The sequence below is a fragment of the Neoarthrinium moseri genome (assembly GCF_022829205.1).
Source record: "Neoarthrinium moseri strain CBS 164.80 chromosome Unknown scaffold155_Wmoseri_CBS_16480, whole genome shotgun sequence".
Taxonomy (NCBI): domain Eukaryota; kingdom Fungi; phylum Ascomycota; class Sordariomycetes; order Amphisphaeriales; family Apiosporaceae; genus Neoarthrinium; species Neoarthrinium moseri.
The window spans coordinates 1-1,121 of NW_026055269.1; the positions used below are offsets into that span (position 1 = coordinate 1).

The 1,121-nt window shown below is 51.1% G+C and overlaps 1 protein-coding gene across 1 annotated transcript; it reads left to right on the forward strand.

The window, feature by feature from the left end:
* Positions 1–246: 246 nt before the first annotated feature.
* JN550_013873 (uncharacterized protein) lies at positions 247–843 on the forward strand (the record flags this gene model as incomplete). Its single annotated transcript, XM_049312509.1, has 1 exon — positions 247–843. The coding sequence occupies one exon, from the start codon at positions 247–249 to the stop codon at positions 841–843; it is 597 nt and encodes a 198-aa protein (XP_049164154.1).
* Between the last annotated feature and the right edge of the window lie 278 nt (positions 844–1,121).

The window sequence follows — 1,121 nt, forward strand, 5'->3', positions numbered from 1 at the left end:
GATGAGCTTCCAAATGTCAATTGCTGATCAGTCCTAGGCAGAAGGGCACATACTCAACGTGTTTGTAGCCATACTTGTGGCAGACGCCGGGTTCGACAGGTGTTGAGTGGTTCTTCTGGGCATCTTTCCCGTGCTCCGTGCTTCCTTTTCCTCATATAGCCGTGCATCGCTGTTCATGAACGTAAATTGCACCATGATTGTCATGGGCGAGGGCTCTGACGTGGAAGGGACGTGGTGTTGGTTACTATGACCCGAGATGCGTGGACGGATGAGCAGGCCGTTGAGGACATCGAGTGTCAGTTACGTGGCGACAAATATGCCGAGAGCCCGCGCACTAGCCGCCCCGGCGCTCCACAACGGCCAGCGCAGCAACGGCTGCTCCAAGCGATCCTAGCTCCTGTCAGCAACACCCTGGAAGGGCAGTACCAGCGGAGAAGTCGAGCCATTCAAGCCGTCATCGTTTACTGCAAAATTGTAGAGGTCCAACCCGTACACGCCGGTCGCACTGACACCAGTAATGCCTCTACTGATTATGCCAGGCAGGAAACGTCGTCCTTAGCCCAAGCTGTGTCGTCGGTGTTCATTGAGAGTAGCAAAGAGCGATCTAACAGATGTTTTCTGTGCATCGGGGCTGCTCTATCGCTAGAATCGGACGACCCAAGTGTGGAGAGATTGATTCGCGCCTTTTCCTCTCCTGGTGACCTGACAAAACATTTCCGACGCCGGCACCTTTCCAATCTGGCTTCAAACACACGGCCAGAATGCAAGGTGTGCAACGTGGTCCTAGCTCACAAGATGCATCTCCAGAATCACGCGCTCCTGATCCATGGTACAAGGTCTTGACAATCCGCTCGTTCACAAACTGGGCCGAACTATGTCTGTTTCCAGTTCCTTTCTTCGATTCAGCGTAGGATACTGAGTTTTGCCAACATTATTTTGACACGGGGAGCGTCTGATCTTTCACGAAGGCGACTGTAGAGGGTATTTATGCCAGGTGTGGATCATGGTATCTTACAGAGTCACTAAAGGAAGTAGTCAGGTTATTTTTATTTTTATTTATTTTCATCAAGGACTACTAGGTACATGTAACATGGAGGAGGAATAGCAGTTGTGACGAACCA